Source organism: Haplochromis burtoni, unplaced genomic scaffold, assembly GCF_018398535.1.
Source record: "Haplochromis burtoni strain Fernald_Lab_line unplaced genomic scaffold, NCSU_Asbu1 Contig_83, whole genome shotgun sequence".
In the NCBI taxonomy this organism is placed as follows: Eukaryota; Metazoa; Chordata; class Actinopteri; order Cichliformes; family Cichlidae; genus Haplochromis; species Haplochromis burtoni.
This window is the reverse complement of record NW_024582444.1, coordinates 1,594,181-1,609,301: the sequence shown is the minus strand read 5'-3', so window position 1 is coordinate 1,609,301 and position 15,121 is coordinate 1,594,181. Positions and strand designations below refer to the sequence as shown.

At 42.1% G+C, this 15,121-nt stretch overlaps 2 protein-coding genes across 2 annotated transcripts; one reads left to right on the top strand and one right to left on the bottom strand.

The window, feature by feature from the left end:
• The first annotated feature begins 831 nt into the window (after positions 1-831).
• Positions 832-9,067, top strand: LOC102314460 (protein-tyrosine sulfotransferase 1). Its single transcript, XM_005926328.3, has 5 exons — positions 832-1,246; positions 2,410-2,568; positions 2,722-2,975; positions 6,902-7,103; positions 8,538-9,067. Exons 1-5 carry the CDS (start codon positions 839-841, stop codon positions 8,571-8,573), a joined length of 1,059 nt encoding a protein of 352 aa, XP_005926390.1. The 5' UTR covers positions 832-838; the 3' UTR covers positions 8,574-9,067.
• LOC102313963 (pinopsin) lies at positions 7,177-13,209 on the bottom strand. Its single transcript, XM_005926326.3, has 5 exons — positions 12,822-13,209; positions 12,378-12,546; positions 10,986-11,157; positions 10,649-10,882; positions 7,177-9,430 (listed from the first exon to the last, which is right to left on the bottom strand). The coding sequence occupies exons 1-5, from the start codon at positions 13,141-13,143 to the stop codon at positions 9,236-9,238; spliced, it is 1,092 nt and encodes a 363-aa protein (XP_005926388.1). The 5' UTR covers positions 13,144-13,209; the 3' UTR covers positions 7,177-9,235.
• Between the last annotated feature and the right edge of the window lie 1,912 nt (positions 13,210-15,121).

The window sequence follows — 15,121 nt, the reverse complement described above, 5'->3', positions numbered from 1 at the left end:
TAATGTGAGCTTTAACAAATTGATTTGCGTTTCAGCGTGGCAGAAACTGTCAGTGAGAATAAAAGCATGAGGGAGCTGTAATTAGTGGCTTCAGAAACATTGCCTGAGAGTGTGTCTGCGTTGCGTGCCGCAGTGAACTTTGATATGGCTTTAGCAGTCGGCGGCTCCCCGGAGGAGTGATGCAAAATAGATGCTTTGAGGAGAAAAACTGGATGCATTTCAGCTCCTTTGTATGTGTGTGTGTGTGTGTGTGTGTGTGTGTGTGTGTGTGTGTGTGTGTGCGCGCGCGCACGCGCGCAAGTGTTCTTGGCAAAAACGACGGCCACCATTCGCACACTGCTAGCAGATGATAACTCACTCTGGGCTAATGTTGAGAGTTATTTATTGGAAAATTGTAACATGATAATCATGCTTTTTAATACTCAGAAGCTGGAAAATGAGGCTGGGAAAGTACTCTAATAGTGAAGTGCTTTACCGTCATTGAGAAACACAGTGTCTTTGGTCATAAGCTGATTCTTGTGCAGCTTTTTCTGAGTTTTATGACATGTTCCTCTCTTGTCTTAGGTAGGAAGCATGGATAAAACGCACAGCTGGTTGTGGAGTGCGACACACCTGGATCCTGCTCACCGATAACGGGTCCAAAGAACTGCAAAAAAGTGAGGAGCCTTCCCAGACACCATCCTCCAGGATTTCTTCAGGATCACTTCCAGCATTCATCCTAAAAGCTGACTGTCAAACTGGCTAAGTTAAACTGAAGTGAGTCCCTCCACCAGTCTCCTCAGCTGCCCCTGAATTAATTTTATGTCCTCCTAACTCCCAAACACACACCTCCCCAACAATGAGGAGCACCAGATCGAACCTGCTGCTGGGCTGCGTGCTCCTCTGCTCCGTCTCCCTTCTCTACCTGGGGATGAGCGGGGTAGACTGCCCTCCGAAAAGCCATCGGCGCCGCTGGATGGAGCTCACTCTGGGCTCAGGCAATCAGAGCTTATCCCTGACTGATCACTTCCCAGAAGACACACCCATTATCTTCATTGGGGGCTTCCCCAGGAGCGGCACGACACTGATGCGCGTCATGCTGGACGCCCACAATGCCGTGCGGTGTGGAGAAGAGACCCGAGTGATCCCCCGCCTCTTGACCATGAGGGCCACTTGGAGCCGCTCAGTGAAGGAGAGAATACGACTGGATGAGGCCGGCGTCACTGACCACGTGTTGGACTCAGCTGTGCGAGCGTTCCTGTTGGAGGTGGGTTTCTCAGGCTGCTTTTGCGATACTGAAACACATCTTCATGTTTTTTAATGGTGAGGAGTGTGTGAGAGAGACAGGGTCACATGTTTGTACAGGGTCACATGTTTGTATTCACATGTATAGCCCAATAAATCCCCAGAGAAATGCCAATATTGAAAGACAAATTTCCATATTTTTGAAGCTGTAGTTCATCTTTTAGTTCTTCAGCATTGAAAATCTTTAGCTTGCCCAGATTAACCTGCAGGATATTGTAAAACGTTCCTTTTTTTGCTTTAATTAGCTATATAGGACCACTTTACAGCAACAGCAGTCTGAACCTGCTTTATGTTGTGAGTTAGGTTTTCGCTCTCTTTCTCTCTCTAACAGTCAGATATAAGTTCTGAGCAGAACCAGGCTCAGGGAGGAGCACACATCTGTCACAGCTGGTATAGGGTTAGATGAAGTAGAAAAGAGGAGCTTAGAGACCCCATGAACAATAAACAATACAAACTCCAGGAAGGAGACAGGAAGAAGTTCCCAATGAGCAGAAATGGTGTATGGAAAAAAAAAAAGTGGGAAGTTAATTCAGTTGTGTTGGTTTTTACCTTCATTTTAACGATACACCAGTAAAAAAGCTCAGACCTTTGTTGCAGCAGTTTAATAAGATGAAACTTCCTGGAATAAATGTTTACAGTTTTAACTTCTTCCCCTATAAAAGCGCTGATGTGGAAATTTTGTCTAAGTGGCAGCACCTTATTGTTTAGTACAATAATACAGTGATGAGTTGCCATTAAGCGCGATTTACACTTCTGCTGGGAATCTTTGTAGAGCTGCGACGCGATCTAAAGAAGTGGTTGACGTTGTTGCCAGCATTTATGTTAGAGCTGGTGCATTACGTATTAATTACCTCGTGGCTGAGTTTCATATGTGGCGCCAGGTGATAGAAACAAATAAAATGTCCTGGGTCCGCACTCTTTGTTGTGGTCAATTTCAAACATGTTTGTTGTTCAAATTTTTCCAACTTCAAGTTTTTTGATTGATGACATTCATTCCAATAGTTTCAGTGATCTGCTTGCAGGGGTTTGCTGACATTTGTGAGTCCTTATATTGATGCAGTTATTATTTCTGTATATTGAGATGATGATAATTGACTTTATTCGGGGTGTGTGTGTGTGTTCCAGGTGATAGTTGGTCACGGGGAGCCTGCGCCTCGCCTTTGCAACAAGGACCCGTTTGCACTGAAGTCTCTGTCTTATTTGGCTCACATCTTCCCGAAAGCAAAGTTTGTGCTCATGCTACGAGATGGACGGGCAACTGTGCACTCAATGATATCACGCAAGGTGCGTTTGTCTGTTTTCTCCTTCATGCTACAGCGTCCTCTCAGGCTGGCTGTTCGAGCAGCCACAAGAGATGCAAATAAACCCATGCCATCTCGCTGAGTTTTCCCTGTCGGGATTCCTGTGGTGACCTTCACACTGTGCCTCATTTCATAGGTGACCATCTCCGGTTTTGACCTGACCAGCTACAGGGACTGCCTAACAAAGTGGAGCAGTGCGGTGGAGACCATGTTCAGCCAGTGCCAGGCGGTCGGATACGCTAGATGTCAGCCCATCCGTTATGAGCAGCTTGTCCTCCACCCAGAGGAGGAAATGAGAAAGTTGCTGCACTTTCTGGATTTGCAGTGGGACCCATCGGTACTGCACCACGAAGAGCTGATTGGAAAGGCTGGTGGTGTGTCTCTATCAAAGTGAGTATATGAAATATGTGCTAGCTTTAGTGATACTTGTTTGTTTAATGTTATAAAGTTTTCAGATGGGCCGTCCTTTATATATCTGCCTTTGATTCAAGTGTCTTTTCAAATGAAAGCTTCTGTTGTGGCAAACGTTTTAGAAGCGGGTATCTCAAAACCTCAGCATAATAAACAGCACACTACACTGAAACTCTCCACATGATAAGATACCCACAGTGGTTTATTTTTAACCTTTAAAAGTAGCAGCAGACCTAATGTATTTGCATGCAATGTGTGCATGCACTGAAGAAGTTTAGATTACATTACATTTCAACCATGACATGGTTTTAATGCACATGCATACTTTGCATTTTCACCTTCAGTTCTGTTTAGAAATGATTTTATTTCTGTTAAGTGTAAAAAATAGTTTAACAGAAGTTTCTGTTTGTTGTTTACACTTTTAAATGAGGGGGGGAAAAGAGCACAGGGAGATAGGGCTAGTTATGTAATGATCTGCTGGATCAGCCTTGTAGTCTGGTTGCATCAAGTAGCATGTAAGAGGGTATCTTCTGTTGGGCTGTACGCTAATGTTAAACACACACCCTAGCTGGAAGGCTTATCTCCTGACATCTCTCTCTCTCACAGCAGAGGTCATCACTTAATTGCCGCCTTCCAGGTAGCTCTGAACTGAGATGTCATCTGAGCACATTCCAGTAGTAAAGGCAGGACAGTGAGTGAAAACGGGATTTGCTTTGCTTCTTAGTGAGGTTGAACGATTCATGCATCACTAGCAAGAGAGCACAATACTTGTTTTCACACTTAAAAATACCGCTGCAAACACGTACATGAACAGAGCCTGATCAGTGATCAAAAACGCACAACATAGGCAGTGCAGATTCAAGTTTTATTACCGGTTGTGTTTACTGCTAGCTTTCTTCCAGCTTTTCAAGTTGGAAATCCAGAAGGGGTGTAGGAGGCGTTTTAGATGAAAATTTAGACTGAGAACTCGATTGTGCAGTGGTTAGCATTTTTGCCTTGCAGCAAGAAGGCCCTATGTTCAAATGTTATCCCCGTGTCTGCAGGGGTGTCTCCAAGGCTTCCTCACAGTCCAAGGATATGCAGTCAGTGGGGTTAGCTTGACTGGTAATTCTAAAATTGCACATAGGTGTGAACATGAGTGTGAATGGTTTTGTGACAGACTGCTTGCCCATTCTCACCTTATGGTAGGTAGGATAAACACCAGCCCCCTAGCCTACACATAAAATCCTTAATTTAAGCCGAAGAAAATGGATGAAACTGTGTGTGATGTGACGCACTGTAAGTTCATACTGTTGTTGAGAAGTTGTCACGTTCTTTGCTGGATTTAGTGCCTTTGGACAGAGCATTGTCTTGCCCCCTCTACTCTGTTCAGAGCAGAGAGCTGCAGCACCCAGACAGACAAAGAGAGACGTTGTCCCTTGTGAGAGGAGTATGCTGAATACTCAGTTTATTCAGCCATTTGCAGCTGCGTTTAAATGTGACTGAGTTTTCACCTTTCTTTTGTTTTGCTTCTTGTTTGCCTTCTGTTTTTCTGTATTTTCCTGTTGCATTTTATACCACTTTGGTTCACAGCATTTTGTTCAACCCTTGTTGTTTTTAAAAGTGCCCTAATTCACTCGACTTATTCAAAACTGAACTAACTGAGGTTTCCCCATTTTACTAGTTTTGCAAAATTTGATGTTTCACAACTTGAGAAACCAAAAGTGTTTCAGTTGTTTCAAAAGTGAAAATCAGACCGTCAAATTTGAGTCAGGAGTAATCCCACAAATTTTCATGCAGTCTCTGCTGGAGGCTGGTAAAAATTCTCCAATGCGCATGAAGTGAATGGTCAACACACATCCGGCCATATCCAATCTAGACGAGGTCTAGGGAAGTTTTTTAATTGGTTTGCATGAAAGAAACAGATTTGCTAAATATGCAGTTAGCTTGCAGTTAATAGGCTGTGTTCCTGTTATTATTGTTAGGCCATATACGCTGTGCACATGCATGATGCTGAATTTAAACGGTTTACTCATCCTGTGAATTCACGCCCCGCTGGCTTTGAGGGGCAGCTATATTTCACGATAGAAAGTGTTGTTTTTTTCAGGTTTCTGAAAGCCAGCTACGATTCCCACTTCTCACACGTCTCGCTCACACACTCCATGTGCTGACCACATTTTTGCTTACTCATCTTTGATATTTATTCAGTAACTGTATATGAACATATAAAAGTTTCATTGTAATAAAATACAGAGCAAATCATTAGTAAAAGTAAATGTTCTTACACTGCAACATGCTTTATTGAATGATAAGGCCTTCTCAGATGTGCTTATGGTAAATAAGCAGCACAGCTTGAAGGTTAAATGATGGTCCAAGATTAAGAAAGGCACCAGTTGGACTGTTTACTCTGCAGTGGTGCCAACACTTATGTCTGTCCTCATTAACAACAGTGCAATTAAAATAAAGTCTTCCATAATGTAATGAATAAGTTATTTTATATGGCCGCATTTTTCTTCATGTTCATCCATTTCGATATGATAGTACTCCATCTGCATTAGTGAGAAATAAAGTGAAACTGTTGCACCTGGAAAAAAATTAGATTTTTACTCATTCTGTCTGCACCGAGGGTTTAAAGTGCGGAGCTAATTCACTGGGATCCTCCTCAGTCCTGCAGGTTTTTTTATGTTTTGTATTCCAACAGATTTTCTGTTTCTTAAGATGACAGTGTCAGATATAGCAGGGTGTACAACGGTGTGAAAATATGTGTGAAGAATGATATGTGTGAGGTGTTCACTCAAAACAAGTCTTAAACCACAGGAAGTCACATGACTGTGAGACCTCCGTGTCTTCTAAAGTTGAAACTCATGTGTTTTGTCATGTAATGTGACATTTAGCAAAAAAATCACTTTAAGTTCAAGTGTATGTTTTTGTGTTTGTTTTCATTATTGATTAATACATTTTTATTATTATAAAAAAAACTGCTGCAGAATTTTTCCCCTAACAGTTTCAGGTTTAGTCTTAAGGGAATTTCACCAAATGCAATTGACCCTGTGGGTTTTACCTCAGATGTTTTGTTCTCATGCAAATCAGGACTGTAAGCAGTAAGCACAAGTCTAAAAACGCAACTCAAAACAGGCAAACCCACCATGAGAAAAAAAAAAAATACTAATCACGTCGTGCAGGATGCCGAAAATCTTCATTTTAAATCAGCCAAACCTTTCAGGGTTAAGTAAAGCTTACAGGACTCCCACAGAAAGACTTTTTAATTTGTGTTGCTCCACTTGTTTGTTGTGCCTCAAGTAGAGCATTTCTCTGCAGGCCAGAAGCTCGGGGGATTTGGTGGGAGTTTGGCTGCTAAACTCAAACTTGGCGCGCATTTGAAGGAATTAGGCCACATTCTGAGAGAATTAGCACCCTCACTTTGAGAAGTTATGCAACGGCCGGCGCAGTGTTAGTCACCCAAATGCTTAAAGTAGGAAATGTGGAACAGGGTGCACACATTAATTAAATCAGAGGGAGTTATATGGAAGATTTTAAAATGACTAGTTTCCTCCGAGTTACTCTCTGTTCTCATCTGCAATTCTTTGTGACGCTCTTTATTATTTTCTGTCGATACACAAACTAAAAGCAAATTAATAATACGCTAAAGAACTAAACTGTTTTATTCTTGCCAATCATGATTATGACACAAATGCACACAGAAAAAATGCATCTATTTTATTCTTTAATATTTTATTTTTGTATTTAGCCCTTTTATTTATCTTTCTTTGGTGGCCAGTAACTTATGAATTATTATTTCCCATTGAGGCTGCTGTGAAGGGGCACGCCTTGGTTGTAAAGAGATCAAATGAATGAGCAGAACTAATTTCTCTTTGTATAAAACTTGCGCACTCGCATACATGACGTGGGTGTTTGGCTCTCTGCAGGGTGGAGCGTTCGACAGACCAGGTGATGAAGCCAGTGAATACGGAGGCACTGTCCAAGTGGGTGGGGCAAATTCCCCCTGACGTGGTCAACGACATGGCTGAAATCGCTCCCATGCTGGCTCGCCTGGGCTACGACCCCCATGCCAACCCTCCCGACTACACAAAAACGGAGCCCCTGGCACCTGAGTTCAACTACTCACACGTGAGTTTAAAAGCATTAAAAGTGTTTTTGCCACTCAGACATCCAAACCCTAACATGATGAATTTACCATATGAAACAGTGGAAGGAGATTTTATTGTACCACCAAAAGGACATGCAGATGAACAATAACTACCTAAATTAGAAAAGTTGGCTCTGCTTTTTTAAATTCAGGAATGGGTGAAACTAAACTAACGAGCCAGCTTTTCCTCTCAAGAGAAACCTTAAAAAAAAACAAAGATTTGCCCTTGAGTAGAAGGATTCAAGGGAGTCCTGCAGTAGGCTTGTATATGTTTCTGTTAACAGGAAAACATCAGCTTCTTCCTGCTTGTTTTCACTAAAGTGAATGATTGTATTTCCCATGATCAGGAGAGATGTATCCTTTTTCATTATATAGTCTTTTTACACCTTGCTGTGTGGTAGCTTGCCTAATTTTACATGTGGTGTTGCATGTAGGCGTGCTCTGTTTGGCTGTTTCACAAATGCCCCACAGCCCAGAGATCTGTACTGCAAAGTAGGATTTGGCCTTATCAACCTAACTTCAGACTTAACCTTGGGTTTTCAGTATTACAAGGAAGGTTCACATGTTAACATTTTCTAAAAACCTGTTCCGTAGCAGGTTAGGCTCAAGATTAGAGACCAACGGCTATGAAATCAGTGACAAGTCAAATGTCAATCAGCTGTATTCTTCACTCTCACTTGTAGCCGCTTCAGTCGCTCAGGTAGAAGTTGAGAAAAGTTTATCTTGTCCTGCTCACTTCCTGTCACCTGTGGTTATTTCACCCGTAGCTGCTTGTGGTTTGTGTGTGTACGCAGCTTTAAACACCACTGAGTCTACAGCTGAGAGAGTAAAAAACACTCTTGTAGTTGTAATCCATCAGAATCAAGTAGACTTGTTCATGTCTCTGATAACCGCTTATCCTGATTGCCCACATTAGGGTAAGTGAAACCAGTCAACAGTACTTGGCGTAGCAAAATCCAAGAACACAAATGTTGCTTCAACCTCCTCAGTTCAGAGTCGGATTGCAGCCATATGATACTATAGCAGCTAATTACATTACAAAAGCTGGCAATAATTCATTCCTTGTTATGCACACTGATGAGCCAGCGAGCAGGAAGTGTGTAACAAACAGTCCTCTACTTCCTTAACAGGTCTTTGACCTTAATCTTCAGTGCCATGATAAACAGTCTGAAGGAGCCGCAGTTCTTGTTTCTCGACAGCTGCTGCAGCCCAGATGTTGGTGCACATCCACTGCTGCACCTGCATGTTAACATACAGCACTCTAATCAGATATTATGTTTCACCAAGTGACATCCAGCGGTGCAGAGAACTTCACGTAGCTGCCAGAGTGAATCAATTTGCAACCATAAATCAGCCTCGATAGTTTCTCCTGTTATTCTGTGACCTGTGAATGACTCTGTCTTTTCTTTCCATAGAAAGAAAAATCAGCAGATGTTCCTCACCCCAGCTAAGCATGGCTGTGATGTTCAGCGATATGGATGCGCCGCAACGACAGATTTCAAGTTCTGGAGGAGCTACACCTGGCGGGAAAGATTTAAGTGTTCCATGTGTGTTTCTGAGTCGTTCGTAAGACTCGTGTGCGGTGTCCGTGTCTGTACACTGGCGGAGTGTTTAAGATGCAGGTCTGGAGTGGACTACCTGCTCAGGGAAGTTCTGCTTCTTCGCCACTCATCGTTCCACCCCTCCAGGTCGAATCTGTGTTTCAGCTCGACCATCATGTCAGCTGTTATGACCTCACCATCACAATGTGAATCTGTCTTCAGACCAATCCCTCACTCGCTGGGAGCTCGGTGTTCGTGAAGCATAATGACTGTATATTTTTTGAAGACGTATGTTTATTTTCTTAATAAATTATTTTGCTGTTGCCCATTCAGGAATTTCAGAACTGGAACAATTTCTAATTGTGGTAAATTGTTGAGCATTATTAAAAAGAAAATAAATGTCACCTCTTGCTGTGGTCCACCTATTTGTTTACTAGTTTAATGTTCTCCATAGCGCCACCCGGTGGCGCCAAATTGACATAGCACCATTTAAAGGAACGACGGAGAACTGACTCATTAATTATAAATACAGAACATGTTTATAAAGCAGGACAGTCGTTATCTTCTGTGCTTCACACTGAGCCACTAGCACCACGCTGGACCTGCTGCCCTCTGGATGTGAACTGGGGCGTTACTGTATTTTGTTCCCGTGTTGGCATGCTGGGAGCGTGATGCCACATCTCCCTGCTGCTGGGCTGTGAGAGGTTTTCTGGGGTGGGCGGAGCTTGTGAGCTGCACCCGATCATGTGCAGGAGACACCTGGAGAACTGAGAGGGAAAGAGAGGTAGAAGGAAAATCCATGCATGCCTGATATTAACCACATGATAATCTTTAGGGGGAAAAAAGAACTTCAGACCATCTCTTACACACGCTATGAGGGGGATTTTAGACTTTCAGAAAACATTTGAACAATAAGTCCAAATGGGAACAGGAATTTTGTCTAATTATTTTTCCAGTATGGGGGCTTTATTGTATGAGGGTTTTATTTTAGTTCAACTACTGTGGATTTGTTGTGCTTAATTCAATTTTATATAAATTTTTACTAGTTTCACTGTTAGTTTCGGTACTTCTAATTATTATCACCTGGAGGACATCTTCTCAGGGGTTCCACATTTTTATTTTAGTTGCAAGTTTCAGTTAGTTTTCATTTTATTTTCAGTTAACTTAAATGTTTTCACACCTGCTTTTAGTTTGTATACTAACCTTGAAGGCAGAACAATGCATTCAGGCATGTAGACATGATCGAGACAACTTGGTGAAGTTCAAACCGAGGATCAGAGTGAAGAAAAAAAGTGACTAGCCAGATAGGCTAGTCTGAGTATTTCAGAAACTGCTGATCTGCTGGGATTTTCCTGCCCAACCATCTGCACGGTTTACAGTGAATGGGCCAAAAACAGGAGGTCCCTGAGCTTCACTCCTCTGGGTGAAAATGCCTTGTTGATGTCAGAGGTCAGAGAAGAAAGATTGGAAGCAGTCTAAAGGTGCAGCAATTTGAAACGTTTCATCAATTGAATGTAGAAGTGCATCTCGTCAAACCTTGAAGCAGATGAGCTACTGAGTGTCACTACTGTCATCTAAGAACAGGAAACCGAAGCAACAGTTCACATGCACTCACTAAAATTGAAGAACAGAAAACTGGAAATAGGAAATTTGATGTAAACATGAAAGCATGAATCCAGCCTGCCTTGTATCAACATTTCAGGCCGGTCAGTGTTGGTGTAATGATGTGGGGGATATTTTCTCAGCACGCTTTGGGCCCCTTAGTATCAACTGGGCACTGTTTAAATGATACAGCCTCCCTGAATATTGCTGCTGACCATGTCCATCACTTTATGATTGGAGGTGTTCGCATTTTAAAATGTTTTCCAATGAATATTTTTATTTTTGTTTTTAATGAAAATGATTTCAAATAGTCAGGTATCGGAGTTGCTGCTGATGAAAGTTGGTGTCATTTTAATCTGGAGGAGTTTTTCCTGTTTTCTTACCTGGCTGTTCAGCACCACGTAAATAAAGGGGTTGATGACGGTGCTGGTTTTTGCCAACAGTGAGGGGATTAAACTGGCGGCAGGCGGCACTAAGCCCAGCCTTCCAAATGAAGCCAGCATCGCCACAACTCCGTATGGCATCCAGCACAATAGGTAGCCTGTCACCATGGTGACCACCATCAGAAGGACACGGCCTTCTCTCCAGTCAGGGTAGGTTGAGTTAATCCCTGAGACCTGCAGACACCCACACTTCTTTTAAACACACCGGCAGATGCACAGAGGTGAGAGCCAGATTTCAAACATTACGCAGAGGTCAAAGGTGAAGCTACGAGCTTACCTGCCTCGCCACTGCTCGTACAGCGAGGAGGATCTTCCCATAGCAGAAGAACATGAGCACCAGCGGCAGGAGGAGGCAAAAGACGAACAGACAGCTGACATAAGAGCGAGCCGTGGCTGTGCGCTGGTGCCACTGGACCGAGCAGGTGGTGCCAGGACCCTCCAGCCCATAGCTGCACCGCAACACAGGATGAACAGTAAGTTACTGTCTTCCTTCATCACACAAAACAGAAACAAGCAGCTCTCAAATAGACAAAAGGGTTGCACAGAGCAGGAAAATATCTTGTTTTTTAAAATATGTACACATTTTAAATACTTCTGTTGTGAAAAACAAGAAAAATTCCAGTTTTAATGAGGTTGATTTAATGTTTTCATTTTTTTAAAGATGTCCTTTTTTGGCTTTCCTGACATATCTGTACTGTTAGAGTGTTGGATGCATATAAAACACGGCCAAGTTTCCAAATAATGAGGTCAGCATATGTGCAAATACTCTCTGTGAGCCAAAACGAGCCGATATCCTTAATGTTGTCATCTCAGGCACACAGCCCTGACCGTAAAGTCCCACCAGCTCAGTGTTTAAACCTGTTTTTAATAAATGACAGTCAATCAGAAATAAACTGGCTTAAAGGGAAGTGAAGGCATTGCACTAAAGTCCAACATGGCATACATAAATCCACTCAGTCAAAGAATGAAAACATGGAGCTGCTTTTGTGTGAAATAAAATCACACGGATATGGATTGAAAGCAAAACTCAGAATTAGTGGCTACTGAGGTAGCTGCCTGGACCGAGCACTTAAGTTGCAGTTTATATCCATGCCAGACCACAGCTGACCTTTATTATAAAAAACCTAAAAATAAATTTTTAAAACATTTAAAAAAGAAAGATGAAAAATCAGCTTCCTGTTACCCAAATGTTCAATTCAATGCAAATATTCTCAGTTATACACGTCACTTGCTTAACCAGAGAGAAACATATATTAGAGACACACAGCTGCAACAAAAAAGTGTGCTCAAGTCATGAGAGAGCTTGTGTCTTTAATCATCTTTAGGCATTTAAACAGTGAACTACAATGAGCCAGAGCTCTCTAATGACCTAACATTTCTCAGCCTTTGATCTCATTGTTAAAGCAGTGAACAGACTGGTTCTTATTTAGTGTTTTTCAGCTCTACTTGAGCACTCAAAGCCCTTTAATCTAATATTCACTCTGATGACATCGGGAAACAGGGTTCAGTATCTTGAAGGATACATTGGCACACAGACTAGAGCAGCCAGAAATTGAACCACCAACCTTCTGATTATCACTCTGCCTCTATTTCTGCCAGCTGTAGTGGTTCATTATTTTGTAAATCACAGACTTTTCTCTGAGGTCTGGAATATTTCAGGTTGGCTGACCTGCTCCAGCCCAGCAGTGGCGGCACTGTCCACACCAGCGAATAGAGCCAGGAGGCTGCGACGGCGAGCCAGGCCCTGCGGTACTGACAGGAGTCCGACTGCTGCTTGCAGAGCAGCACAGAGTAGCGTTCAAAGGACAGGAGAGCCAGAGACACTAGAGACACGATCCCTGCCATAGAGAGACGTCAGGTGAAAGAGCAGCAGTGATCAAACAGGATGCTGATGCTTCTTATTTTTCATAACCAGAGTAGCAGAAACATTTCAAGATAAAATAATTTTATAAAAACATTTTGTTGTGGGTTTTTTTCTTATTTGGATCTTCGTTAGTTTTTTAATGGACTAGTGAAGAATAAAAAATAGAAACTACAATAGTGTTCAAAAACTGCCTTTTATGCTACGCTCTCCTTTCCCAGAGTAAAACTGGGCTTCATTAACCTCACTCACCGAAGAGAGCATTGGAGAAGCCATACCACTTGCACCCGTAGGAACCTGTCAGCCACCTGCCACGTACGCTGGCGGAAAAACTGAGGGATGTGCCAAAGATGCAAACGAGCATGTCACTGATGCTGATGTTGATGAGAAGCAGGTTGGCCGGAGTCCTCAGCCCAGAAAAACGTGAGAACACCAGAAGCACCAGAAAGTTGCCGAAAAACCCCAGAACCAGGACGAACCCAAGAAAGACGGCCGCCGCGGTGTGACCTGCTTGGCTCAGGGCACCGGGGATGTGCTCTGTGCTGAGGTTGTTGTGCTGCAGGTGGGTCACCATGGCAATGAGTAGAAAGACAAAGCAAAGGCGTATGGAGGTATCCTCTTAGAGAAGTAGTGAAACTGAATTCATTGGAGGCATTAGTAGGAAATACATCTACAAGATGTCTGCAAAAGCTTAAATACTCAAGGGGAGTGGGCAGAATGGGGGAGTTGGGGGGGAGATTTGTCTTTTTCTCATACATTATGGATATGAGTTGTATGAGTTGCTGCCAGTTTATTATTTCTTCAAATGAAAACACTCAATACTGTCAAAGAAGAACTTAAACTAAACAAGGAAATACTAAGATGGGCCCGTTTTCCTCTTCTTTTTTTTTTTTGGTAGATTAAAAAGTCAAGAGCACTTCTATGAAAGGCAACGAATCAATCAAAAGAAGAGATGTCTTTATTTTGTTCTGTTAGAGGCTAATACTTTGTTAAGAACCAGATTGGGGACCTAAATATCTCTGCCAGCTTATCAATAATATAAGCTTTGGCTCACTCAGATGCTGAGCCAGGAACACACTCGGGTCCAAAAAATTCAAGTGAAGCCTGTCAGTGGGAGAACTCTTGGAGGAGAATCCAAGGAAAATGCAAAAACTGGTTTAAAATTAAAATAAATAATTAAATAATGGGAAACGATGAGCTTGAGAGAATGGCCCAATAGGGCCAGAGGGCAGGGAAACAGAGCACAGCGGGCTGTTATCTGCAGGGAGGTTTGAAGAGGCTGCGCAGAAGGCAGCCAGGCGGTGGAATAAACTGGTGAACAGGGGAGAAGATGAGGGCAGGCAGGTGACTGGCAGCAGAAGAAAGGTTACTCCCGAAGGAACTGGAACTAAAGGCTAAGCATGCAGAAATTATTCTGGAGCAAAGTATGGAGACAAGCTGGGCTAACCCTAAGACCTGGATGCTGGGTTACAAGCTTCTGTGATGCTCTGCAGCAGGATGTGGAGCAGGGCTGCTGTGGAAAAGAAGTGGCGCTAGGAAGTGATGAAGGGTGAGGGTTGAGGGTGGGCATCATTATGGACGGAAGAATGAAGAAATGACAGAAGATCTGCGGGCGGGAGATCAGCTGACAGATTTAAACATTATTTTTCTCCTGTAAATATTAAAAAAATCATACAGGATGCTGTGTACTTTAATTAAATAATATTTACATCATTTTTAAACTAATTTAGAGCTGACATTATTAGTTATGGAATAATTCAAGCCAACAGCTCTCACTCAAAAGTCGAACTTAGGTCTATAAGATCACTTTGATGCAGTACTACACTTTAACCACTGGAGGGAGCATTTTCTAATGGATGAAAGTACCGTTAAAACGTCATCTTCGGGTCTTCAGACTATAGATAAAACAAACCTTAACTGTACAGAAATGCTTATATTGTTATTTGAATCAGGCTAATTTAATTAACTATTACATTTTTATATTTGTTTATAAAATGATATAATTTGCAGTGATGACGGGAAGAGCCTATCCTTGTCTTTCCTGGTGGTGGTATTCTCTGTGTCAGTTAAACACAGTGTTGTTGGACGTGTAGTTTTACTTGTAGTTATAGTGTGTCTTCTGTAGTCCTTTCCACTCAGACTTGTATTTTGTAACTCACTGGAGCTGTTTACAGATTTAAAGGATATTGTGATTTTGGTCCAGTGCTCCCAGTTTAAAGTGTTTCTTTTTCTCCATGTAGATTCTGTTCATGCTCTTTAGTGTATTACCTGATATATGGGATGTGGAAAACATCACTTTTGTCTATTTCTAATTATGCTTATTTGAATTTATGTTGTTCTACACAAGCACCCAGGTACACGCTTTATTCATCCCAACACAGGGAAAATTGTTATTACAGCTTTTAGAATGAAGTTAAAAACAACAAACATAAAACAAAAAGTATAAAAGAGAAAAGGTGTTTTTTTTTAATTGAATAAATTAATATTCACAATACGACAAAACAGATACCTTTATAAGATAAAAAAAAATTAACACTACAAAGAAAAAAATA

Coding starts and splice junctions, on each gene's coding strand:
- LOC102314460 (XM_005926328.3), top strand. CDS start 839: ATGAGGAGCACCAGATCGAACCTGCTGCTGGGCTGCGTGCTCCTCTGC. Junction 2,976..6,901: donor GGTGGTGTGTCTCTATCAAA/GTGAGTATATGA, acceptor GGCTCTCTGCAG/GGTGGAGCGTTCGACAGACC. Junction 7,104..8,537: donor CTGAGTTCAACTACTCACAC/GTGAGTTTAAAA, acceptor TTCTTTCCATAG/AAAGAAAAATCAGCAGATGT.
- LOC102313963 (XM_005926326.3), bottom strand. CDS start 13,143: ATGGTGACCCACCTGCAGCACAACAACCTCAGCACAGAGCACATCCCC. Junction 11,158..12,377: donor CCACTGCTGGGCTGGAGCAG/GTCAGCCAACCT, acceptor GTTGCGGTGCAG/CTATGGGCTGGAGGGTCCTG. Junction 9,431..10,648: donor ACGTGGTGCTGAACAGCCAG/GTAAGAAAACAG, acceptor TTTCCCTCTCAG/TTCTCCAGGTGTCTCCTGCA.